A 25,572-nucleotide genomic window follows, 5' to 3' on the forward strand; every position below is an offset into this window, starting at 1 on the left:
TCTTTGTCATTCAGACTTTGTAATCTTAGAACTCAGAACTTGCACTCTTGGAATGGTGCCCAAGGTCACCAAGTGCAGCTGAAGATTTAAACCTAGCTCTTGCTAGTGCTAGTCCAACACTACTCTGGGGAAGTAAAGGAAGCATAGGCACCTTGAAAAACTTTTGTCACTGGATGGGTCTGGGTCATGAGAGCAGCAGTGTTAGAAGGACTTCCAGCCAAGAAAACAAGAACAGTACATCAAGCTATGAAGCAGGAAACTGTCTCTCCACCCCATCTTCTCAACATTACAGGCAGTCCCTCATGCAAATGAGGAAGTCCTCTCGTCCTGAGTACACTTCTGTACTGCAGCGAGTCATGGACTCTTCACTCACAACAGGAGAGGAAACTGAACGCTTTCCACATGCGCTGCCTCCGACGTATTCTCGGCATCACCTGGCAGTACAAAGTTCCAAACAACACAGTCCTGGAACGTGCTGGAATCCCTAGCCTGTATGCACTACTGAAACAGAGAGGCCTGCGTTGGCTCGATCATGTCGTGAGAATGGATGATGGCCAGATCCCAAAGGATCTCCTCTATGGAGAACTCGTGCAAGGAAAGCGCCCTACAGGTAGACCACAGCTGCGATACAAGGACATCTGCAAGAGGGATCTGAAGGCCTTAGGAGTGGACCTCAACAAGTGGGAAACCCTGGCCTCTGAGCGGCCTGCTTGGAGGCAGGCTGTGCAACATGGCCTTTCCCAGTTTGAAGAGACACTTGGCCAACAGTCTGAGGCTAAGAGGCAAAGAAGGAAGGCCCATAGCCAGGGAGACAGGCCAGGGACAGACTGCACTTGCTCCCAGTGTGGAAGGGATTGTCACTCCCGAATCGGCCTTTTCAGCCACACTAGATGCTGTTCCAGAACCACCTTTCAGAGCGCGATACCATAGTCTTTCGAGACTGAAGGTTGCCAACTACTACTACCTGGCATTTTGATCTGGAACTTCAGCAGAGACCTTTTTTAGACTCTGGTTCCCAAACTGTGAGTTGGGACACACTAATGGGTCGAGACCTGATCTTTTGTGGGTCACCAAAGGGAGATGGAAAGATCATTAATTGCCTCAAGCCCTGAGGCTATTCAAAAATCAGATAATGTAGCTGCTAATTACCTTGCAAAGAGCTCAGTTCCTGAAGTTTGCAAGCATGTATAAATATAGGGAGATAAATATTTGAGGGTCTTTTTTCTGGTTAGTATTACTTATAAATAAAAATAGAATATTATTTCTTTCTAGATCTCCTTTTTCACAAACTTTTTTAAAAAGTGTGGTAAACCTAGGTGGATCCCAATAGTGTCATTTAAAAAAGGTGGGTCCTGGTGTTAAAAGGTTTGGGAACCACTGTTTTAAGAGAAGGCCACTAAGAACTCTTAAGGTCACAATCCTATACTCTGCAGACGCGTGTGGCCTCTGGGAACCAAGTGCCTCTGGGAACTAAGTGCCAGGTAAGGCACAAGAGTTTAGCATCTGGGCGAGGAGAAGGCAAGGAGACCTCTGAGTTTTGGAGAAGGAGAGGAGGAGGAGGAGGTAAGTGTACTCATTCTAACGCTTTGTCTTTCTAACTCCCTGTCTTCTAACCTTAACCTTACCTTTAAAGCAATCTTAAATCAAAATTGAAAGTTAGCACCTAAGGGAGGTACATAGGGCTACTCTGAGCAGGAGCAGAGTCCTACTCGTGAGTAAGAGCAGAGTCCTACTCATGAGTAAGTGCCAAGGGTCAGGCATTTAAATCAAAATTGAAAGTTAGCTGCACCTAAGGTAGCACTTAATCGAAGAAAGGGAGGAGGATAAAGTGAAAAGCAGGTTTTCTACTTGCTTAAATTAAACCTATACTTAACCCAGGTTAAACCTAATCTAAGTTAGAACATAACCTAAACAGGTCAGTAAATTGGGACACAGGATCTAGAGAGCAATAAATAATTAAACAAACCCAAATAAAAACTAGCTTGAGGTTACAAAAACAGTCCAGCCTAAGAGAACAGAACTAGGAGGGAAAGGACCTAGGAAGGGCCAATTCCCAACCCATTAAGAGCCCCATTAGGCTAATCCAAGCAGTCCATTCAGGAGCCTGCAGAGTAGGTCACGCCCATCAGCAGCCATTTGCCTTCCTGAGCTTTTGTAAACTCACCTGGGAAGGCCAGCCCCCTTTCAATCAGGAAGGAAGGAGGGGGGAGGAGCCAGCCAGGAGTATAAAGCTAGGCAGGCCATCGCGTGAGGCTCTCTGCAGACGCGTGTGGCCTCTGGGAACCCAGTGCCTCTGGGAACTAAGTGCCAGGTAAGGCACAAGAGTTTAGCATCTGGGCGAGTTCAGCAGCAGGGCGAGGAGGCCAGGGCCCCAGACACTGCCCTTCCTCTTCCCTAGAGAAAAGGGCTGCTATCCAGTGTACGGTTTTTAAAAGGACCCCTAAATAAACAACAACAAAAAAGCTATGCAGTCAGACAGCCAGCAGCAGGGTGGGGGCTATCCAGTGTTCTGCATCGAGTGCCACATGTATGATTCTATGCCTCTGGGGCATAAGTCATGGGTGTGTCCTCGGTGCAAGGAGCTCCAGGCTCTCAGGGAACGCGTCCGCTCCCTTGAAGCCTTGGTGGCCGACCTGGAGAAGCGCAGGCAGCCAGAGGAGGACCGTGGGGAGACTTCCGGGGACGATCAGGCTTCGTCCCAAACTCAGGCGTGCAGCTCCTCGGCTGCCCGGGTGGGAAGTCTCGGGAGTGGAGGACGTCATCCTGGAGAGGAGGGAAACAATCCCCTAGGGGGGATCCCTTCTCCAGGGGATGGGCCCGTATCCGAGCGCACTCGGGATACTCCTCGGCGGGAGGGGGGTCGGAGGCTTCTTGTAGTGGGGGATTCGATTATTAGAAACATAGAGAGGGGGGTTTGCGACGGATGTGAGGACCGCATGGTGACTTGCCTGCCTGGTGCGAAGGTTGCGGACATCACTTCTCGTCTAGACAGGCTAGTAGACAGTGCTGGGGGAGAGGTAGCGGCTGTGGTGCATGTCGGCACCAACGACGTGGGCAAGTGTAGCTGGGAGGTCCTGGAGGCCAAATTTAGGCTTTTAGGCAGGAAGCTGAAAGCCAGGACCTCAAAGGTAGCGTTCTCTGAAGTGCTACCTGTTCCACGTGCAGGGCCAGCTAGGCAGACGGAGATCAGGGGTCTCAATGCGTGGATGAGACGGTGGTGTAGGGAGGAGGGGTTTAGATTCGTTAGGCACTGGGGAACGTTTTGGGACAAGCGGGGCCTGTACAAGAGGGACGGGCTCCATTTGAACCAGAATGGAACCAGACTGCTGGCACATAACATTAAAAAGGTGGCAGAGCAGCTTTTAAACTGATCCCTGGGGGAAGGCCGACAGGAGCCGAGGGGCATCCGGTTCAGGACTCCTCATCCCTATGGGATGAGGATGGGGAGGTTAGAGAACAACAAGAAAAAGGCAGGGTAGGAGAAGAAATTGGGAAAGGTAGGGAGATGGGATGTGATAGACGGTTTGGCACAATGAGAGGATGCGGGGACAAAGGAGCGAATAATCCTGGGGCATTCCGTGTATAAATGCTTTTATGCGAATGCCCGAAGTCTACGAGCAAAGGTGGGAGAACTGGAATGTCTGGTGACAAGGGAAAATATTGACATAGTGGGCATAACAGAAACCTGGTGGAATGCGGAGAATCAGTGGGATACCGCAATCCCGGGCTATAAACTCTACAGGAGGGACAGGCAGGGGCGTGTTGGAGGTGGGGTGGCCCTTTATGTTAAGGAAGGGATAGAATCCAGCAAAGTAGAGATTGAAGGTGGGTCCGACTCCACCGTAGAATCTCTGTGGGTTAAATTACCAGGCTTGTGCAGCGATGTAATACTGGGGGTGTGCTATCATTCTCCAGACCAGAAATCTGATGGGGACCTTGAAATGAGGAAACAGATCAGGGAGGTGACAAGGAAGGACAGGGTTGTAATCATGGGGGACTTCAATTATCCTCATATTGACTGGGTCAATTTGTGTTCTGGCATGTGGATGCTGAGGGAGAGTCAGCATGGCTTCTGTAAGGGTAAGTCTTGCCTCACAAACCTTATAGAATTCTTTGAAAAGGTCAACAGGCATGTGGATGCGGGAGAACCCGTGGACATTATATATCTAGACTTTCAGAAGGCGTTTGACACGGTCCCTCACCAAAGGCTACTGAAAAAACTCCACAGTCAGGGAATTAGAGGACAGGTCCTCTCGTGGATTGAGAACTGGTTGGAGGCCAGGAAGCAGAGAGTGGGTGTCAACGGGCAATTTTCACAATGGAGAGAGGTGAAAAGCGGTGTGCCCCAAGGATCTGTCCTGGGACCGGTGCTTTTCAACCTCTTCATAAATGACCTGGAGACAGGGTTGAGCAGTGAAGTGGCTAAGTTTGCAGACGACACCAAACTTTTCCGAGTGGTGAAGACCAGAAGTGATTGTGAGGAGCTCCAGAAGGATCTCTCCAGACTGGCAGAATGGGCAGCAAAATGGCAGATGCGCTTCAATGTCAGTAAGTGTAAAGTCATGCACATTGGGGCAAAAAATCAAAACTTTCGATATAGGCTGATGGGTTCTGAGCTGTCTGTGACAGATCAGGAGAGAGATCTTGGGGTGGTGGTGGACAGGTCGATGAAAGTGTCGACCCAATGTGCGGCGGCAGTGAAGAAGGCCAATTCTATGCTTGGGATCATTAGGAAGGGTATTGAGAACAAAATGGTTAGTATTATAATGCCGTTGTACAAATCGATGGTAAGGCCACACCTGGAGTATTGTGTCCAGTTCTGGTCGCCGCATCTCAAAAAAGACATAGTGGAAATGGAAAAGGTGCAAAAGAGAGCAACTAAGATGATTACAGGGCTGGGGCACCTTCCTTATGAGGAAAGGCTACGGCGTTTGGGCCTCTTCAGCCTAGAAAAGAGACGCTTGAGGGGGGACATGATTGAGACATACAAAATTATGCAGGGGATGGACAGAGTGGATAGGGAGATGCTCTTTACACTCTCACATAATACCAGAACCAGGGGACATCCACTAAAATTGAGTGTTGGGCGGGTTAGGACAGACAAAAGAAAATATTTCTTTACTCAGCGCGTGGTCGGTCTGTGGAACTCCTTGCCACAGGATGTGGTGCTGGCGTCTAGCCTAGACGCCTTTAAAAGGGGATTGGACGAGTTTCTGGAGGAAAAATCCATTATGGGGTACAAGCCATGATGTGTATGCGCAACCTCCTGATTTTAGGAATGGGTTAAGTCAGAATGCCAGATGTAGGGGAGAGCACCAGGATGAGGTCTCTTGTTATCTGGTGTGCTCCCTGGGGCATTTGGTGGGCCGCTGTGAGATACAGGAAGCTGGACTAGATGGGCCTATGGCCTGATCCAGTGGGGCTGTTCTTATGTTCTTATGTTCACTTTCTTGAAAGTAAATCCCACACATTGAGACTTACTGCTGAATAGACATGCAGTGGATTGCACAGTATGGGCTACTGTACACCAGTGATTTTCAAGCAGTATGCTGAGAATGGTCTGCAGGTGTACTGTGGGAGTTTGGATGAGGGTTATTTATTAGTAGGACCAATGGGGGTGTGAGCCCCCCCCACCAATAGCATGGTGTCAATTGTAAAAAACGATGGTGTGCCTTGTCAGTGTACCATCTGTTGAAAACCACTGCTGTATACCAAATGGAGGTGTGTATAAAAACAAAACAGGCATGACACACACACTATCCCTAAACAAAAATGGGTGACTAATCTCAGAACAGTGTGGCTACAACCCTATATATCAGTGTTTCTCAAACTGTGGGTAGGGACCCACTAGGTGGGTCACAAGCCAATTTCAGGTGGGTCCTCATTCATTTCAATATTTTATTTTTAGTAGATTATACTAAATGATTATACTAAATTAGACTTGATGCTCCCATGGTATGTGACTGCATTTGGGGAAACATTACAGACCTTTGTTTTTAACAAGCTACTATGTATATTCTTTTAACAATGAGAGTAAATGGGACTTACTCCTGGGTAAGTGTGGGTAGGATTGCAGCCTGGGATTGTTAAAAATGTTCCTGCTTGATGATGTCACTTGCCGTCATGACATCACTTCTGTGGGCCCTGACAGATTCTCATTCTAAAAAGTGGGTCCCAGTGCTAAATGTGTGAGAACCACTGCCATATATGCTTTCCTGGGAGTAGGTCCTATCGAACACAATGGGACTTGTTTCTGAGGAGACATGCCTAGGCTTGTGCTGTGCTGCCTGAACAAAATCTCTACCGCAGGAACAGCTGGAAGTTTCCTGAGGCCTCCACAGACATGAAGGGGAAGCAACAGCTGCAGCTGCCCCGCTCCCCCAAACACAAAAGAACATTCTCCTCCCTCCGGCCCCCCCCCCCGCCAAGCAGGCTCGCTTCGCTTTATTCGCCACACCAGCCAGTCCCACACCGAACCGGGGGGGGGGGAAGACTGACATCCTCGCGCACGCACACGAGTCAAGTGGGGGCGGCCAGAACTCCCCGCGAGGCGAGTGGTGCCGTCACAGGCTGCTGAGGCGGGCCGCGCTCTCGGCGTTCCACGGGGGGGGGTTGGGGGGCGACGCCCCAACGGCCACCAACCGTTTTAACGGCCACGCTCCGACCCCACTGAGGTGTCGGCACCGCCCGCTACTCCCGCCCTGGCTGCGCCCTCTCCGCGGAGGCTGCTGCTGGGCCAAGCCCCGCCTCAGCTCGCCCGCCTCGCCCGGTGCGTGTGGTGGGCGGAGCGCGCTCATCTCCGGCGGCAGCCGCCGCAGCAGCGGGCGCTATTGCTGCCGCCGCCGCCGCGCTAGTGGGCCAGCGGGCCGGGGCTCTCTTCGCTCCTCCTCCAGCGCTGGCTGCTGGTTTTGCCGCCGCCAGCCCCGAAGGCAGCAGCGCAGCGGAGGGAGCGTCGTGGACACTTCCCCTTCTCCGGCCCCAGCAGCGCGCTGCCTGGCTTCCTCCCTCCTTCCCTCGGCGAAGTGAAAGCGGAGCCAGCTAGCTTCGCGGAAACTCCCGGGCGTTCACCTCGGCGGGCGGCGGCGGCTCTCGTGGAAGCGGGTTCTGAGGCGGCTCCGGCGGGGAGGACTGACTGAGGCGGTCCGCGGGGAAAAGGGGGTGCCTCGTCCCGGGTCCGCGGAGGGAACTTCCCCTTCCATGAGCCGCGCTCCGGCCGGGCGGAGGGGCCGGAACTGCGAGCGCGCTCAGAACTTTACTTGGAGCCGGCGCTGCTGCCGGGGCGCGGGGCGCGGGGCGCGCTCAGCAGCGGCTCCCTCCTCGTCCCCGTCCCCTCCACCGCGATGAAGCTGAGCCGGCAGTTCACGGTCTTCGGCAGCGCAATCTTCTGCGTGGTGGTTTTCTCGCTCTACCTGATGCTGGATCGGGGCCACCTGGACCACCCCAAGAACCACCGCCGAGAGGGCTCCTTCCCCCAGGTGAGAGCCGAGAGACGGTGGCGGATGAAATGGGGAGCGCGGAGCCCACTCCGTGCCACGTCTCTTCAGAAGTAAGGCTGCGATCCTGTGCGCGCTCTCCTTGGAGTAAGATCTATTGGACATAATGGGACTTACTTCTGAGTAGACATGTCTAGGACTGTGCCATTATCGTCAATGGGGCTTGCTCCCAGGTAAGTGTGGCTAGGATTGCAGCTTCACAGCACACTCCTGTGCATGTCTACTCAGAAGTAAGCCCCATTAGAGTCAATGGGGCTTACTCCCAGGAAAGTGTGAATAGGTTTGGGCTGTCAGTCTCGCAAGTGTGAACTGTTCAGAGAAAAATGCGGGGACTGCTGGGGATCTGACACTTAACCCGGTGATGATCTCCTCGCTCTACCTGATGCTGGATCTGGGCCACGTGGACCACCCCAAGGACCACCTCTTTCCGACAGGTGAGAGGGCTCCTTCCCTCAGTGACCCTTAGGAGTGGACCCTAAGAAGAGGCAAGAGATAAAATGGGGAGCTCAGTCTTGTAAGTGGAAACTATTCAGAGAGAAATGAGGTGAGGACTGGTCGTGGGTAGCTGTAACTCTAGCAGCCTTGATGGGGAGCAAGTCAAATTACCTGCTTACTGGATGAGTCAAGTAGGGCTTATACATCAGAAAGCAAGCAAGGGGGGGATTTGTGTATCTACCCTACATGTCTCTTTCCCTGCAGCCCTGCCTAGGAAGGTGGATCTGAGGGGGTGTATCAGGGCTCCTTCCCTTCCCTTAACCCACTTTTATCCACTTTTATTTGGCTGCAGATCCTGTTGAGTTCATTGGGGCGAACTTCCAAATAAGTGCCCATAGGATTGTAGCCTTCCGGAGCCACGGGAGAAGGCAGCAGCTGATTTACAGCGCAATTCTGTGCTTACCTATTCAGAAGTCTCATTGTGTTTAGTGGCGCTTACTCCCAGGAAAGAGTGCATAGGATTGCAGCCTTAGAAGGGGGAGCTGCCCTAGTTTTCATGCTGGGTAGGCTTACTTTAAGCTGGAGGTTAGTCTTGGAACTGGGTTGGAATGTCATGCTCAGCTTGACCAGACCCCACAGGGTGTGATGTAGCATTAAAGTGCTCTGTGGTGTGTGCCCTTCTCTCTGCTGATGAGGCAGTCAGATTTCTGTAGTTGCTGAGAATTAGGTAAAATATTTCCTTAGCAAGGGGGTGTGTGACTTGCAGGAGCCAAATGCCTTAAGAACTAAAAGATAAGAGTTGTATGCCAACTCTTCCCCCCCCCTTTTGTATGAACTTTGTGATTTTTTAACTTGAAAAATAAATGTAAGATACCACAAAGCATACTTTGGTATATGTGTGTGTAGCCACAAAAGGGAGCTTTGGAGTTTCTTGCTAGGAACTCTCTCCTCACCCCATGTCTGAGTGTGGGAAGAAACCTGTTTTCCCAGTCTTCAGATCTGTCTCTGTATGAAGGTTAAATGAGCGCCTTATTGGCTGCAGGGCACAGCTTGTGTGTTTTATTTACTCCCGTTTTTATACTCTCCCTGCTTTTAAGGAGCTTAGGGTAGCATGCATGGGGGTTTCTCTTTTCTGCTCTTGCAACATTCCTGTGAAGTAGGTTAATGTGTCCATTTGTGTGTGTGGCTGGTCCAAGGGCACCTAATGAACTTTGAACATGGGTTCCCTTAGTCAAAGGCCAGCATTATGATTACTGTACCACATTGACTCTCAGTTACTTTTTGCTTGTAACTAAGAAGTTAACTCTATGTGAAAGTCATTGGACTTACTATGTACACTTTTTCTCTCTTTTGAGAACAGAAATAACTTGTTTTTATGTTGTAAAACAGGAAATCTGATACTTCGGTATTGTTCAAGAATAAAATTTCCATGCAGGGGAAGAGAAGGGACATATGGACTAATTTCATGTTCATTGTAGACATGTACTGTAACTCTAGATACCCTTGTTTCAGGTGCAAGCTCTGTGTGGTATGCATCTGAATTGGATACGGTGTTTCTCTGGTAGACTGTGAGAAGCATAGTCAGTGATATAGTGGAAGAAGTATTTGTATGGCATCGTTTAGTATGGGAGGGAAATGCTTTCTTCTTCCAAATCTGTGGTTCTAAATTTTCTAGATACCTGTGTAGTTAAGTAAAAGATGGCTGCATGTGAAAGTGAAGACCACTGGGAAATGCATTGGAATGTATGTAGTTAGTGTTTTAATAGAAACACAGTAGGAAAATGGCTTTTGGAGAGCTGATTCAACTTGTTCTTGATGGAGTAGCGCTCCTCTGAAAGAGCAGGAACATACCTTGAGATTGCCCCCTGGGGGGGAGAGCAGGTGGTGTCAGAATTCAAGAGCATCTTTGCAGTCTTAACCTGGTGTGCTTACTACAGTCTGGTTTTTCCAGTTACTGGAGAAAGCAGTTCTCAGTGATCCATGCGTTGGTCATGTCCTGTTCAGCTATTGTGATGTGCTGCTTGTGAGGCTGCCCTTGAGAAGTGTCCAGGAACATCTGGCAAACAGCTCCTGTGGAAGCTGCACTCGCAGCCAGTTGGTTTCCAAGGGAAATTTTAAGGTACTGGTTCTCATGCTGAAGGCCCACACAGTTTGGGCTCTTCATACTTTAAGTCTGCTGCCATATGAAACAACGTCTCCTTTGTGATCTGCTGAGGAGGCCTTGCCCATTGCACCACTCACTGTTTTGGGATATTGGAGTGGTATGCTTGTGTTGCAGGAGTTGCCAGAACGTGACTGTGTTCAGCCATGAACTGCCTCAGGGATTCTGGCTCTGGATTTTGCCTCAAGGTTGACTCCTGAAGCCTTTTCCATAACTGGATGTAACCACAAGGCAGTGGAGGCTTGGGATCAGAGTTTTCCTTCTCTCAGATGAGCTGCCTTCCCAGGCTAATGAGTCCCATCTACCCGGTGGCTGTTTAGTCGCCTCTTACGACAAGTACAGCCAAACTGAGGGCCTATTCTTATCCCCAGCCCCCAGGGGAAAGGGCTGGATATAAGTATCAATAATGTTCTAAAATATGTGGTGGTTTGTGGAAATATTTGTGTGAAGTAAATGGAAGACTTTTCAGTATTCTCAAAGTCTTATGGTACAGCACTGCCATATTTGGATCTCAATCCCATGTATGTCTACTCAGATGTAACTCCATTATAGTCAGTGGAGCTTACTCTCTGGTAAGTGTGGATAGGATTGTAGTCTTGGGGCGCAATCCTAACCAACTTTCCAGCACTGACACAGCTGCCCCAAAGAGGCGTGCACGGCATCCTGCAGTGGGGAGGCAGTCAAGAAGGCCTCCTCAAGGTAAGGGCTCCAACAAATCTCCAGAGGGCCAGAGGCTCATTGGAGACTTGGGGCTCCCTGAGAGCCGCATTGAGAGGCCTTGAGGGCCGCAAGTGGCCCCAGGGCCGGGGTTTGGGCACCCCTGCTCTAGTAAGTGGCCAGTTGGATAGAAGCATTAGTGTGGTAGAAGAGTGAAATAAGCCTAGTTAAAATCCTCCAGAACACAAGGTTTACTTGACAACTTAGGAGTTTTTAAAACCAAGAACTTAGTGCAGTTTTGCAGTCAGAAAAAAATGAAAGCAAAATATTGTTTCTAACTTGGGAATATGCTGCTAGATGATACAACAGGCAACATTGCATCTTGAGAATGGTGAATTCAAGAATATTCTTGCACGCCAATTGCCACTCAAGTTACAGTACTAAGTCTTCACACTTCAGTATATTTATCTGATAGTCTGTATGTGTCTGTCTCCATCTCTGAGAGACAAGGCTGAATATCTTGAGCATTAGCCTATATCCCAGGCAGCATCAAAACACCCAGATATGCATTGCCTACAAAGACAAGCAGGAACTCTCCAGACTGGCAGAATGGGCAGCAAAATGGCAGATGTGCTTCAATGTCAGTAAGTGTAAAGTCATGCACATTGGGGCAAAAAATCAAAACTTTCGATATAGGCTGATGGGTTCTGAGCTGTCCGTGACAGATCAGGAGAGAGATCTTGGGGTGGTGGTGGACAGGTCGATGAAAGTGTCGACCCAATGTGCGGCGGCAGTGAAGAAGACCAATTCTATGCTTGGGATCATTAGGAAGGGTATTGAGAACAAAACGGCTAATATTATAATGCCGTTGTACAAATCGATGGTAAGGCCACACCTGGAGTATTGTGTCCAGTTCTGGTCGCCGCATCTCAAAAAAGACATAGTGGAAATGGAAAGGGTGCAAAAGAGAACGACTAAGATGATTACGGGGCTGGGGCACCTTCCTTATGAGGAAAGGCTACGGCGTTTGGGCCTCTTCAGCCTAGAAAAGAGACGCCTGAGGGGGGACATGATTGAGACATACAAAATTATGCAGGGGATGGACAGAGTGGATAGGGAGATGCTCTTTACACTCTCACATAATACCAGAAGCAGGGGACATCCACTAAAATTGAGTGTTGGGCGGGTTAGGACAGACAAAAGAAAATATTTCTTTACTCAGCGTGTGGTCTGTCTGTGGAACTCCTTGCCACAGGATGTGGTGATGGCGTCTAGCCTAGACGCCTTTAAAAGGGGATTGGACAAGTTTCTGGAGGAAAAATCCATTATGGGGTACAAGCCATGATGTGTATGCGCAACCTCCTGATTTTAGAAATGGGTTATGTCAGAATGCCAGATGCAAGGGAGGGCACCAGGATGAGGTCTCTTGTTATCTGGTGTGCTCCCTGGGGCATTTGGTGAGCTGCTGTGAGATACAGGAAGCTGGACTAGATGGGCCTATGGCCTGATCCAGTGGGGCTGTTCTTATGTTCGGCAACCTGGATCACATTACAGCCTGAGGCAAGTTCACAGCAAACATGTTCCTCTAAGTATGTAGGTATTGTGGTATACCTCCATTTTTTTTTTTTTGTTGGCATCCTTCAGTCTTCAGTCACAGGATGTGGTGATGGCATCTGACCTGGATGCCTTTAAAAGGGGATTGGACAAGTTTCTGGAGGAAAAATCCATTATGGGTTACAAGCCATGATGTGTATGTGCAACCTCCTGCTTTTAGAAATGGGCTATGTTAGATGCAAGGGAGGGCGCCAGGATGCAGGTCTCTTGATATCAGGTGTGCTCGCTGGGGCATTTGGTAGGGCCGCTGTGAGATACAGGAAGCTGGACTAGATGGGCCTATGGCCTGATCCGGTGGGGCTGTTCTTATGTTCTTATATGTTCTTAGAGAAAAACAAATGAAATCAGAGTGCAAATTTGTTTTAAGGCTCATTTTTGTGGTATTTGTGAGTGACCTTAATACAGGAGGCAGGGATACAGTTACCCCATTTTTGAGAACCCCTTATTGCTAACATACAAAAGAAGCTATGGTTGGTTGCCTTTGCTGCTGTTTCTTCTGTACCCTGGTGTTTTTCCCATTAAAGAAAGGAGTGATGAGACAACTACTGATAGTCAAATAAGTGCATTTTATAGTATGTATGGATTGTGCCAAATGAGGAGGAAAGAGTATGACTTTCTGCAAATGTGAGTCAGTAAGGGTGACCATAGATTTTTGGAGTGCAAGTAGCATGCTTTTGTGGCACCATATGGGTAGCATGTTTTTGTGGCACCATCTTTGTAAGAGTTGCAGCCACTTTGTATATAATGTCATTGATCAGTAAATTAGTCACTCTATGGCCAAAACAGATTTGACTAAAGTAGGACAAATATAGATTATTCAAATAAATGTTAAGGCTTTCATGGCTGGTATTTGTGACATTGAGATTTAACAGTGTTTGTGCTGATAGGCCGTGGTTAAATAAAAGTTCTCACCCAACATTTTGCCTACTGTTATGGTAGGCATTTTCAAAGGATGAAGACATTCTCAAAGGATGAAGCTACAACAAGCAGCTCTTCAAACTATCCAGTATAACAGACATTCTGATCTTAAAGTCCCAAGTACCTATTCTACCTCAGTTCTTAAAGTCTCAGATATTTGTATTTTTGAGTGCTAATAACAGTTGTTTACACTCAACATCTCCTCTCAGATTTTTCACTTCTCTTAGATTTGGTCAGGCTGAATTTGGAGCATTTTAATAGAAGGTTGTCTTAGTATATTGGCACGTTGTGTGTGTTGGCTGAAACCTGGATAATGGAATTTGTAGCCTTCATGTTTGTGGAGTTAAGCCATTTCTGCCCAATGTTGCGTGTACGCAACAGGGATCGAATGTGCACATCTGTGGGCTGGGCAGAAATGGATTAAGTGTACCCAAGTCCATTGACTTCAGTGGTCTTGAGTAGTATGCATAACATTGGGCTGTTCATATTGTAAGAAGATCTAAACCCATATGTCATCTGAAATGAGTGAGTTTGTCTTTTATTACTGAACTAGTTTAACTTCATTTTGAGTAATAGTTAAAGCATTTGGAAACGAATGTACAGGTCCACTAGGAGGCAGAGGTGAAAGGGAAAGATGTGGGGTATAGTGGTGTGTGACTTAACATCTCTTGCACTTTATGAATGGGTGAAGTTTTTTTTATTCGTTGTGTTGAGGTCATTCTTCTTACAGTATTACCTCATCATTAATTTTAAAAAGACACAAATTATGGTTTTTTCCCGACACTGGTCCCCTTCCATTTGGTCAATCAATTCTCATTCGTACCTTCAAGTCAAATCTTTTAAATATCTAGGTCTTCTGTTTCACTATAAACTATCATGGTCTCTTCACAAAAAGGCAATTATTTCTTCCACTAACACCCACCTTTCAGCTATTGTAAATTTTCATTTTAATTCCGGAAATCAATTCATTCCTGCTGCAATTCAAATTTTTAAATCTAAGATTATTTCCCATTTATTTTATGGAGTGCCATTATTGATACAAGTAGTTACCAAGGATATTGATCGGTTAGCTGCTTTCTTCTTTCGGAAGATTCTTGGAATTCCTAACCTTATTCGTCTTTCTTCTATATTAATAGAGCTAGGTCTTCATCTTCCCTCCACCTATGCCTGGCTGTTAACATTTAAATTTTGGCTCAAAATTCACTTAACTCCGTCCTCTGATTCTCTTATTTCGGTTCTATTAAAGGATTCCTATGTCTCCTCTTGGTTTCGTTCAGTGGAAGCAAAACTCTCTTCCATTAATCTTTCTATCGAAGCATTAGCAGATTTAAGCTTACAACAAGCTTACAGTATTATTAGGGAGAATCTTTTCTTGGCTGAATTTAATTTTCTCAAAAGTACCCTCAGTCCCATTTGTTCTCCTCTTTTCTTTGGTCTATCTCCTCAACATGCTTTGACTTCTAATTACTTTTTCACTCTCACTAATCCACAGCTGAAAAGAGCCTTTTTGCTAGCCCGTTTTAACATATTTCCTTCCGCAGTACATTATGGTCGTTTTTTGTGTATCCCTCGAGACAAACGTCTTTGTTTATTTTGTAAGGAAGTTCCAGACACTCTGTCTCATATATTATTTTTCTGTCCTCATCATTCTTCTATACGAAAATTAAATTTAGCCACCTGGTTTTCCTATTATCCTCCCTCATGTGAATTTTCTCTTTCAAGGTTTATGGAAGATGCTATTGGATCCTTGACATTTGCTTTTGCCAGATACCTGGCTCTTGTTCTTTCAAAAACTTCTGCTTTTAGACAAGTTAATTTGTCATTGTAAAATGTGTGACCTGTTTTTTTTCACTTGCTTTGGGAATCCCAGAACACTTTATAGTTGATCCTAAGCCATGATTCCTGAGTCATAGTACTGGTTGGTTGAGCAGTTTACTTTTTGTGGATAGATTTTTTCTGATGCGTATCGCTTGTGTTGGACGCTTTTTGGTGTTATTGTTTGTAGAATTTGCTATAGATGTATTTATGCCATTAAAGGTCTACTAACTACTACTTTATTCGTTGTGTTTATATTCCATTCTTACTCCAGGGAGTGCAGGATGGTGCACTCCGTTTTTCATCTTCCTTTCTATCCTCCCCTGTGTGGTAGGATAGGCTTAGCAAGAGAGAGACTGGTCCAGTGCACTTGGTGAGCTCCATGGCTGGGTAGGGAATGGAACCCGGGTCTCCTAGTTCAAATCCAACCACCATCACCCTGGATTTGTCATGCAGACACTATTGCTGAGTCACAGATGCTACTTAGCAAGTTGGGAATAACAGTAAATTCTGGCTGCAGTTTATAAAACCAGGTGAGCTGTAGAAATCTGGGCATGTGCTGACTGGATACTGTTGCTTTGGAAAACAGCTTAGGGAATGGTCTATGACTAAAAGTGTTGGGAACTTCACGTTGTGGAGAGAATCACATTCTTATTCATGAAGAGCAGAGTACATCTGTCAAAATAATAGTAAAAGTGGTATGATTACGTGTGACAAGGCAGTTAATGTTTGCAAAGTTAAGATTTTCACTTTCCCATAACAGCCAATACTGTTTTATTCCGTTTGCTCATATCTCTCAGTTTATTTTCACTCACAGTAATACATCTTGTTTAAAGAAAAAAATCAACCATTTGGTTAATAGACTGGGCCTTAGAAGGAATGCACACGCATTTTAAGTTTTCAAGTTTCATAATTTGTGTTGAATACTCTAATGTATGTTAGCTTTTTTAAAAAAATCCTGAACTCTGCCATGAGTAGTATCAGAGTTAAAGTTGTATTCTTTTGTGTGTGTGTGTGTGTGTGCGTCCGTCCGTCCATCCTCAAGGTACAAGAACCCACACCAATTTATCATTAGACTTGGAAGGAAAAGCCTTGAAATACCACATGGCCATTCGAACCTACACATACAGGCGTGCCCTGGCAGCTGTGCTCACCTTCAGAGCATCCTCTAATCCAGGGGTCTCCAAACCCCGGCCTGGTGGCCAGATGCAACCCACAGCAAACCTCTTTCTGGCCTGCGGCCAGCTTCTTGTCCCCTGAAAGCCTCTGACCCACTCAACTGAACATGACCAGAACTGTGCTCTGATTGTCTGGAGGGTGTTCTGAGGGCCAGAGAGATTGAGAGCCCTTTCATTCATTTATTCACTCATCTAAGTTCCATCTCTAATTTATTTATTTAAATTTTATGTTTAAATTTTTTTCTGGCTCTCCACACAACGCCAGATATTTGATGTGGCCCTCTGGCCAAAAAGTTTGGAGACCCCTGTCCTAAGCCCATCAGCCCATGGACGTTAGTCCATGATCTCTGCTGGTCTCAGATTGAGCTTGAGAATGAAAAAAGTCATTTCTGTTTTTTTCATAAAATCAGAAATGACCTTTTTTAATGCCTTATAAGGCTTCCCTGGGCCTCCTAATGCTTTATAAAGCATTAAAAATAACTTCCGGTTTTATGAAAGAAGTGACTTTTTCATTCTAGGATTCAGTCTGAGCCTGGCAGAGGCCAGAGACAGACATCCATGGCCTCTGCTGGACTCAGAGGTCCCTCTAGAGGTGAGGGAATGGAGTTTCCTTGCCATTGAAAGGGGCATGTGCTGGGGCCCTGCAGATCTGATCTGCAGATATGGGGGCCTCCCTGTACTTGAGGAAGTCCTGGAGTGAGAAGTTACAGAAGGCTTGCTAGGGATTTATTTCAGCACTGAGCCTATCTAAGATCCCATCTGTTGACCCTTAACCCTTTTTGCCTGGCTTACAGGTGTATGCATTTGGCATATATGCAATGTTGGACAGAAATGGCTTAATCAACCCGTCTGACTAAGAGTTAATGAAAGTTTATGGTTTTGAAAGTGGCTGTTGTGCAAATGAAGTGTTTGTCTTTGAGGCATTAGATTCATTCAGAAGTGGTTTTGTAAAACTGTAACTTTATTAAGGTGTATTGAAAGATGTTACTTTTAAGTAGTTTGTGCTAAGTACTGTATTGCTTTTCTTTTAGTAATTGTGATAAGACCACAAAGCTTTTCTGGAGAGTGTCATTTTCTATTTTGTGTACTTTATTCACTTGAGAGTAACTTTTGAACTGTTGGCATGGTTTTATGGACAATGTTGCAGCAACCTTGATCTCTGTTCCCTGTTAAGTGATTCTGAAAGTCAATTTCCAGCTCATAAATGAGATATTTGCAAATGGTATTTTGTTGTGTTTAAGAGGTATGACTCCTATCATGTCATAAGCAAACCATGAACACCTTGGTAAACATCCAAATTACTAAGTGCAGAACAACTGTACAGTGGTCTGCCATAGTGAAAAAGTGCAGGAAAAATGTTTTGAGTGCTGTATTTTGCACTTCTGAATAACTTTGCTCAACTAAGCTTCCCATTTGCATTTGGATATTTTATGTTCAATGATAGTGTTCTCAGATATTTCATCTAGAAATGATGCTGTGAACCTGACTTATTTTTATTGCTGTATGGAAGGATGGGGACAGGGTTCTGAGAGAGGGAAAAGAAGGGCTCCTTTTCCTTTTTGTATTTTTGTCTCCCCCCCCCTTTTTTTTTTTTTGCTGATTTTCCCTGTATCATGCAGGGAGGCTTTCATTACTCTATGGCAGGCATTTCTGTCACCAATCTGCTACGACTTTTAATATAATCTGCTAGGAAGCTTGCCTGCAAAAGCCTCATCATCTTTCCACCGAAACCTTCAGCATTCTCTCTCATCTGCTCTCAAATTTAAAAGATATACTTATGGAGCTTGCCTGAATTCTGGTACATTTAGGCTTGTGGTTCCAAACAATTTTGACTTGAGTTACTGGGCCATTGGTTGTAGCTCCCCATCAGGGCTACAATCCTATACATTCTATAGGGTAGCAGGTTTTGTGAGGATTCCATGGCTCCCCTGGCTGGTTTCCACTGCTTCCTGGGGAACCACAGCTCACAGTTTACCATTGTTTTAGAATTCTCACTCCCTAAGGCAGCAGTGAGAATAAAACTACAATGGAAAAATCCAGAATTTTCGTGCTGCTGATGTCCAAACACAACTACATGTCCCCTTCTGTTTTTGCTGCTACTCTTTGTTTGCAGAGGAGTTCTTCTTTTCTAGACAGTGAGATAAGTTATAGTAGTATCTTTATGCCCTAAACATTCTGTAGAATCCAAGAAGCATACAGGGCCTCTTTGTTTGGGGGGCTTTTTAAATGGCTTTTAAATTTAAATCATTACTTTATCTTTGAGTGACCTTGTTTCACTTGCAACGCGATAAGATCGCAGCCGAGTTTCTTGTTGGTATAACAAGGGAAACATATTGGTTTGCAACTAACTGGACCATGTCTTTGGCTGTGTGGCTTCCAGGTGTTGCCGGATGACATCTGCTTAGAACCAAGAGATGGCTTGTTTGGTGCACTCTGTACAGGAAGTCTTCACTTAATGCCTTTTTTGTTCAGTGACGTTTCATTATAATGTTAATGAGACTGGCACCACCCTCCTTGTCCGCTCCTACTTTCCGGCCCGTTGCAGCTTCAAAAACAGGGTCCTATCCCTTGCCACCTTTTACTTTCTTGTCCTGCTTGCTTCCTGTTCCCACCAGAATGGGAGTACTGCTATATATGCCTTGCTCAGTGGGGTCCTGTGGCTTGAGAACCAGGCAAGACCATGTCTCCCTCCTACTGACACCATCAGGGCCTGCCTGGCCTTGAACACACCTTTTTGTTGCCCAGTGAGGCAGGAAGGGTGTGCCCCAGAAAGCCTTTTGCTTCAGCAGCTGCTGGACAGCTCCCCAAGATTTGCTTTAGCACTCTTTGAGCCTGGCCTTGGGGTGCTGTGTGGGGGCCATGCCAGGCTGCCCAGGAAGGGGGCGTACTGTATAATGTGTGTGTATTATACAGATATTGTGAGTGTGTGTGAATAGCACAGGCAGGATTTAATACAGTTAACCATAAATATACAGGTACATATCAATTAGCCTGTGGTAAAATTGGTTTCACTTTTTCACTTAAAGTTGAAGCTTCCAAAAACCTATTGACAAGTGAGGACTTGCTGAACTCATGAAAGAAGGCTAAGCAGAATCACTCCCTTGAAGGCTAAGACTGAAACACTGTACAGACCTGTTAGGAAATAAGTTCCTAATGGGGGTAGGACTTGCATATTTTTCCCAGCTGTAAGAGTTGTCCTGTCCTGCTGCAGTGAGAATTAAATAATTTATTTTCTAAAGTGGTATATGCCAGTTGTATATTGGATTGCAAAAGGATTACTACAGAAAAGAAATCTTTTCAGTCCCTGTGAAAATGGACAAAGCATTATAAATGCCTACAGTTATACTTATACTATCTAGACGCATAATCAGACTTGTGTGACTTCATAAAATATTGAAGGTATGTGATAACCTCTAAATGTTTGTGGAAAAGCAGGTACTAAATTGTACTGGGATTCCAAAGTGTTCATTTTATAGTTAAAGATTGTATCTTTATTTTTTTGAATCATTGAATGTGATCCTGACTGATTGTGATAATGATGAAATAACACTACTCATTGTCTGAAATCATTTTTTATGTAATTTGCTGATTTGAAAATGCATAATAGGGAATTGATAAAGTTTCAACATTCCAGTTTTATTTCAGATAATTTGTGCAGATTTTTTGCCTTGGACATTTGGTTGATGTGCCACCAGGGGGCATAGAGCTACACTTCAGCACTCTATTTAAAATTTAACTTTCTCATTGCTGCCATAATATCCATATTTTTCCTTGGAATGTTCAAATTCGTAGGTACCCCAAAAGCGCGTCCCCAAAAAACTGTCACATGGAAAGTGAGATTTTCTCAATGAGTGTGTTCTTTTAAGCATAGCTATGTTCTGAAGATAGACATGCATGACTGTTCCTTTTAGTAGGCAGTTCATTTGAACAGGCTAAAAGAAGGCATTGCCATGTATATTAAACAGAAGATAAAACAAGTTGGTTGGAAATCATCTTAAAATTAGAAAACAAACGACAGGATTCATGCAAAAGTGAGTACCAAAGTTGCTAATTTGACCTGGTGTAGGCTATTGAATGAATAAGTAAGATGTGTGGCAATGTTTTACCATTCTTGGTGTATATTAGGAGTATATGAAACAGGATACAGTGTATATTGTCTCCAGTAAATAGATAATAGGATATTGATCTGGTGAAGCTCATGGCAGAAATGAAATCTAGTTTGGCTTGGGGAAAGTTAATTTGTAGCCTTCATTCCTCAGTAGTAAAATTGGATTGAAAGTGAGTACTGTAAATTGTGAAAGAAGTTTAAGAGTAGTATATAAATTAGGAGTAACTTGGTTTCACCTCGTATGTCTATTTTTACCATTAGCAGTTTGTAGTGTGTGCAAAATAATGTTAAAAAAGTAGTGCCGTTATGGTGTCTGTAATTCTGGTGCATTGAGAGGTGTAAAGGAGTTGAGGCCTGTTGAACTGGTAACACCTGCAAGACAACTACATTTCGCAGAAATGTGAAAGCAAGGACAATGTATGTACTTGAGCCAGAATCAATGCAGTGACCTTATTAAAAATTTACTTCCGTCTCTTTCATTGAATTGCCAGTGACTACAATTGTCGATGAGTACAAAAAACTGCCCCTTCACTCTTTTTCACCGCATTGAAGAAATTGTAGCTTAGGTGTAATGGGCTAGGGCAGGCAATCCTGTACCTCCTTTCTTGTTAGTAAATGTGGCATGCTGATTAATTGATCTGTTGACTAACCACCTTTTTGATGATGGGGAAATGTCGTCTGTAAAACTGAATTTGCCATTGTGTAGATGGAAGTTTGACTTTGAAGCAAAATGTCATTATGATGTCATTCATTAGCCAGGGCAGGAGAGAAGGCAGTTCGACTCCTAACCCTGCAGCTGCCAGTGGCATATTGTTGACAAATCTGGTGACGATGGAGCTGAAAAACCAGTTGAAAACTGTGCTGATGATATTTGAAGAGCAGGCTATTTAGCACAGCTGCCTTTTTAACAACTGACCTTTGCTTTTAATAGTTTCTGTTGCTTCTGCATTTAGCCTCATTTTTTAAGTATTGGGTAACTGTAACTGATTATGTGCTCCAGGAAAAAATTCAAAAAAACTATTCAGGGAATCATTCAGGATTTATGGAAACCTTGCGCAACACTGTTAATAGTCATTGAGTTTATTAAACCTAATTTGGTTTCACAACAGCAGCTTAACTAACTTGTAATTAGCATAAGTATATTTTTGTTCTAATAAAGTCAATGCCTTAACAATGCTGCTTTATTATTTGATAACTGACCAGATTGTTATGGCTGGTTCACATACCCAAGCTCTACTTGAGTGCTAGTCTCATTGAACTTTATGAGTCTTAGTTTTGAGTGAGCTGGCAAAGGATCAGGCTGATGTTTAAGTAACACTCCTTCAGTCTAGAACAGGTTTCACAGAAAATGGGCAGGGGAGAAAAACAATTCATAGCATTCTGAACAAGTACCATGTCTCCAGAATATCCCTAATTTGGGCAATGTTGCTCTGGAATGCCTCTTTCTCAGAGTGTAGGAACATGCCACTATAAACATCAGCTTCCTGGATTTTTAGAATTCATAACTTTTTCTCCCCTGATGAGCAGTGGGAATTCTTCCACAGCTTTTGGGCTTAATCCTAATTAATTTCTTTATTTAAAATAGAGAGAACTTGCATTTAGTTGCTGTGAAGCTGCAGCTTGCTTAATTATAAGACTTGGATGTGCAAAGAACTGGGACTAGGAACAGACGGTGGGATTTCTATGAATTCTCTGTTGTGCACAAATTTTCCCTGCTTCTTCTGCCCTCATGTGATTGCTGCTAAGCCTTGGGTAGTAGCCATTTCTAAAAACTAGCTTTGCATGTAATGTCAAATCTATTTATCAATAGATTTGGTCTATTCAAGCTTTTTGAGGGCTCTGGGTGAAAGCCCAGCAAGGGTTTCCACCCCACTCTTTTAGAAAGCGTGTGAATCTTGGTGCTCGCCCCCACTTAGTGCTCTGGAGCCAGGCAGTGAATTGAGAAGCAGTGCACCTTCCTTGTCACTGCTGCTGTTACTGATGGTAGCATGAAGGACTTGTATCCATTGCTGCCACCTGCTCTCCATTGCCTCTCAGTAAGACAACCCAATGGGGAAACTTCCTGGGAAGCAGTTGGAAAGGAGAGTAGACAGAAGCAGCAGATCATCCTCTCATCATGGCGCTATTTAACAGCACTTGGAAGTGGCAGCCCCCAACAATGTCATAATGGCATGGGGGAAAATGGTAATTTTTCGCATGAACCCTGGCTTACTGGGCAATGGTGGAGAGCACAGCCAGCAGCAGACGCTCACTGCTTCAAGGATTGACCTGGCATGGGTATAGACCCTTGTGTAGACTTCCAGCATTTGCCCCATCTGTGGAATTGTCTCACATTCATGGAAAGTGAGATCAAAAGTAATCCTCAGGCTTGCATACTTTAGCCTACCACTTACTATATGTGAAACATAACATGCAAAATGGGAAGTCTTGCTGCTATTTAAATATTGGCTCTTCCTTATCGTGCGTATTAAACTTCCTTTTTCTTTCCTTGGGCAAGGCCTTGGTACTGAGTGTCTTAGTGCACCATCAGGAAATAATTAATAGTGCAGCCCATTCTCTTCAAGTGAATATTTGCCTCCATAGGGAAGTAGCAAGTGGTAATCTGCCTGACTGAATATTTTGTATTAAGAGGAGAAAATGTAATCATTTGACTCTGATTTGTACCTCATTTTATGGGGATGTATTTAGAGATGTGGTCAGGCAATAATTGGCTGAAGAGTTTAGATCAGAACATGAAATTCAATCTCGAGTAACTGCCTGCCCTTAAGTTAACAGGGCACAATATTATAATGAGGATAGAATCTGCTTTTTCACAACTACACTGTAAACCTAGTAGCATGATGCCTCATTGACCATTTGGTGTATGCTTCCCTGACCGCCAAGTCTGCCTTTTCTGTCAGATGTCTTTCTGCCAGTAGTGTACAACTCCTGTGCTTAGGCCCTGTGTAAAATTTGCAATGCACCTACCTTCTCCTTGAATCTCTATTTCTGCTATACATTGTTTCTCAAGGGCTTAGTTTTAGTTCCATTTCTTTTAACAGTTTTTCTTGACCAGCGTTATTAGCACTCTTTCTCCAATACCAAGCATACAGCCTGCATTAAGGACTTTGCTCCTTCATGCCTCAGTTCCTTGTCTTTTCTGCTCTCTTCCTTAAGCCTTCACTGGTCCTTTCCTCAAATCCCAGATTTTTGGTTGGCTGTCTGCTATGTACCCTCTTCCTTCAACCACCCTGCCTTTGGGTTTTTGCCCCATATCAATCACTTCCTAGTCTCTAACCTGCCCCACAAAGCTGCTCCTCTACCTGTGGCTTCTGTGAGATTTTAATTCCAGCCAAACTAGCAATTTGACCTTTTTTTCTCAGAAACTGGACTGAGACATTCTGGGTGCTTTGTAAATTGAACCATTGGAGTGTCTGTTGATGCTCTGTGCTGTCATATTCATTTGTCAGGGGCTTTACCACCACAAGTTCAATATTAGTGACATACCTTTTGCTTTATATTGCAGGACAGGGTAATGGAAATCATACTTACCATTGGAAATGACATTTTTCCCCCTTTAAACTTCAATTTTTAAAACATTTCTCACTCTAGTCTAAGCCTTGAGTTACTGTAAGCACTTAAGTGCACCTGAGATTTGGTTCATATTGATGAGACTTCTTTTACTTTCTTCCCCCACAATGTCACATTGCAGACTGCTTTTGAAACATTTGTTCAGGTGGGGTAGAGGGTTTTTGTTTGAGAAACTGAAGTCCAAAGCACTGCCTGGCATGTGAAACTTCATTTGCTCAGACTCTGTTCAGAAGGGTTTGTTTACTGAATACATTTGTATGTTGTACTTTGGTTGAGGCTTTCAAGTCAGTGTGCTTAGTATAATATAAAGTATAACAGATGGAGGAACACAAAGAACAAGGTGACCATCAAGTTGGGATAGGCCCTAGAAATAGGCAAGTTTTGGGGTTTCTTTGTATGTCGTATCTCCCCCTGCCCTATTTGCTGCTCAACTGGTAGGTGGCAGCAAGCAAGCAGACTGATGGGTAAGTTCTTCATCCTCCCACCTACCTTAACCTTGAAGGATTAAAGAGGAGTAGCAATTGCTTTTCCCCACTGCTTGCTTCCAGAGCCTCCCCTTGATTTTTTTTTTGGGGGGATGGCGGCGGCAGCGGAGAATAAGCCCATTGGCTGCTTTGGAAGCTGCAATACTATAGAATTAGCCTAGAAGAAAATATCATTGCTGTGTTTCTTTCAGATTAGTTCTATGCTGCTGCAATTTGTATGGCAGCTGCAGAGTCGGATCCATTTATACGTGGGCCTGTGCTCCACAGGGCCCATCCCTCCACAGAGATGCAGTGGACCTTGCCAGTGGGGGTAGGTGGGGTGGTTAGGGTCAGCCACAATAGTTACAAGTAATGCACAATACAGGTCAATCCTCTTTAGCCACAGATTTGGAGCCTGTGGATTTGTCTAACCATGGATTCTGAACCTGCTGTGTAGGGGCAACCTGATCTCCCAGATGCAGCAGGAAGTGCTTTCCTGTTGCAGCCAGGAGGCATCCCACATCTCAGAACACCTCCGGTCATAACTAGAGGTCAGAGCCTGGGGGGGGGGGGGTAAAGGAGGTAATTTGTACCTAGGACCAGGGTAGAAAGGGGGCCCAGGAGCCAAAGGCGAGGGCCCAGAAATTTCCTGGAATCTTCCATTTTCTGATCTCACCCAGACTCACTACCCGTGCAGGCTGCTGGGGGCAGTGAGTACTGTGGCACATGGCTGCGACTACTGCCACAAACCATACATACCAGTCCTAGGAATGCATACATTCCTTAACAGTGTCACATCTGGAAGGAAACTGACCTGCTACAGTAGCTCTTTGGTTTGTGGATCCACTTAACATGAAGGTGTATACAGGAGCTCAGTGACACAGCTGCAGGATTGCAGCTGCTACAGAAGTCCGTTTTAGTGTATACAGGACACTTTGCATTCTAGTGTGAGCTGAAATACAATGATACAATCTCCTGCAATGATTTTCTATATTTGAAAGGTTTTAGAGAGACTTAGGAGTGTGTTTGGTTTTCAGTATTACTTTATCTAGCTGCCTGTGTTGGGCAGGTAGATAGACCTGAGCTCTGCATTGGGAAGACTAGTAGACCTGGACTCCAAAGACTATTCCAGCTGTTACCATGTTCCTTCTGCCTATTT

General features: G+C 45.1%; 1 protein-coding gene across 1 annotated transcript in view; it reads left to right on the forward strand.

The window, feature by feature from the left end:
- The first annotated feature begins 6,853 nt into the window (after window positions 1-6,853).
- MAN2A1 (mannosidase alpha class 2A member 1) overlaps window positions 6,854-25,572 on the forward strand; it is a 78,867-nt gene continuing 60,148 nt past the window's right edge. Inside the window, exon 1 of the mRNA XM_066615714.1 lies at window positions 6,854-7,475. Coding sequence (XP_066471811.1) covers window positions 7,341-7,475 — 135 coding nt within the window. The 5' untranslated portion in view covers window positions 6,854-7,340. The remainder of the gene's footprint in view (window positions 7,476-25,572) is intronic.

This window comes from Tiliqua scincoides, chromosome 2, assembly GCF_035046505.1.
Source record: "Tiliqua scincoides isolate rTilSci1 chromosome 2, rTilSci1.hap2, whole genome shotgun sequence".
NCBI lineage: Eukaryota > Metazoa > Chordata > Lepidosauria > Squamata > Scincidae > Tiliqua > Tiliqua scincoides.